Source organism: Fulmarus glacialis, unplaced genomic scaffold, assembly GCF_000690835.1.
Source record: "Fulmarus glacialis isolate BGI_N327 unplaced genomic scaffold, ASM69083v1 C13353494, whole genome shotgun sequence".
NCBI lineage: Eukaryota > Metazoa > Chordata > Aves > Procellariiformes > Procellariidae > Fulmarus > Fulmarus glacialis.
Window position 1 is genome coordinate 1 of NW_009239610.1, and position 389 is coordinate 389.

The 389-nt window shown below is 58.9% G+C and overlaps 1 protein-coding gene across 1 annotated transcript; it reads right to left on the reverse strand.

Annotated features, from left to right (window-relative positions):
- Window positions 1–3: 3 nt before the first annotated feature.
- LOC104082982 (cytochrome P450 1A5-like) lies at window positions 4–381 on the reverse strand (the record flags this gene model as incomplete). Its single annotated transcript, XM_009586287.1, has 1 exon — window positions 4–381. A coding segment is annotated over one exon (378 nt), but the record flags the coding sequence as incomplete, so codon positions are not given.
- Window positions 382–389: the final 8 nt, after the last annotated feature.

The window sequence follows — 389 nt, forward strand, 5'->3', positions numbered from 1 at the left end:
GCGGCTGGGAAGATACCGGAGCACGGGGATGAAGTCAGCGGGGTTACCAGCAGCAGCCACGTCACCAAACTGGTCACTTACATTCACTATATTGAGCAGCTCTTGGTCGTTGTGGTCGTAACGCTTGCCAAAGCACATGGCGCAGATGACGTTGGCCACAGAGACCACCAGGTACCGGTAAGGGTCAAAGCTCTTCTCCTCATCCATCAGCTGCAGGAACTTGGTGACCAGGTAGTCGGCCTCTTTGGAGACGTGCTCCTCCAGGAGGCAGGTGGAAGAGGAGGTGGGGCTGGGGGCGATGGAGAAGGTCTTCAGGGCATTCTGGGCCAGCTTTCTGCGGGCTTTCCACACCTCCCCTGAGTCGGGGCTGAAGGCCAGGCTCTGGCCAT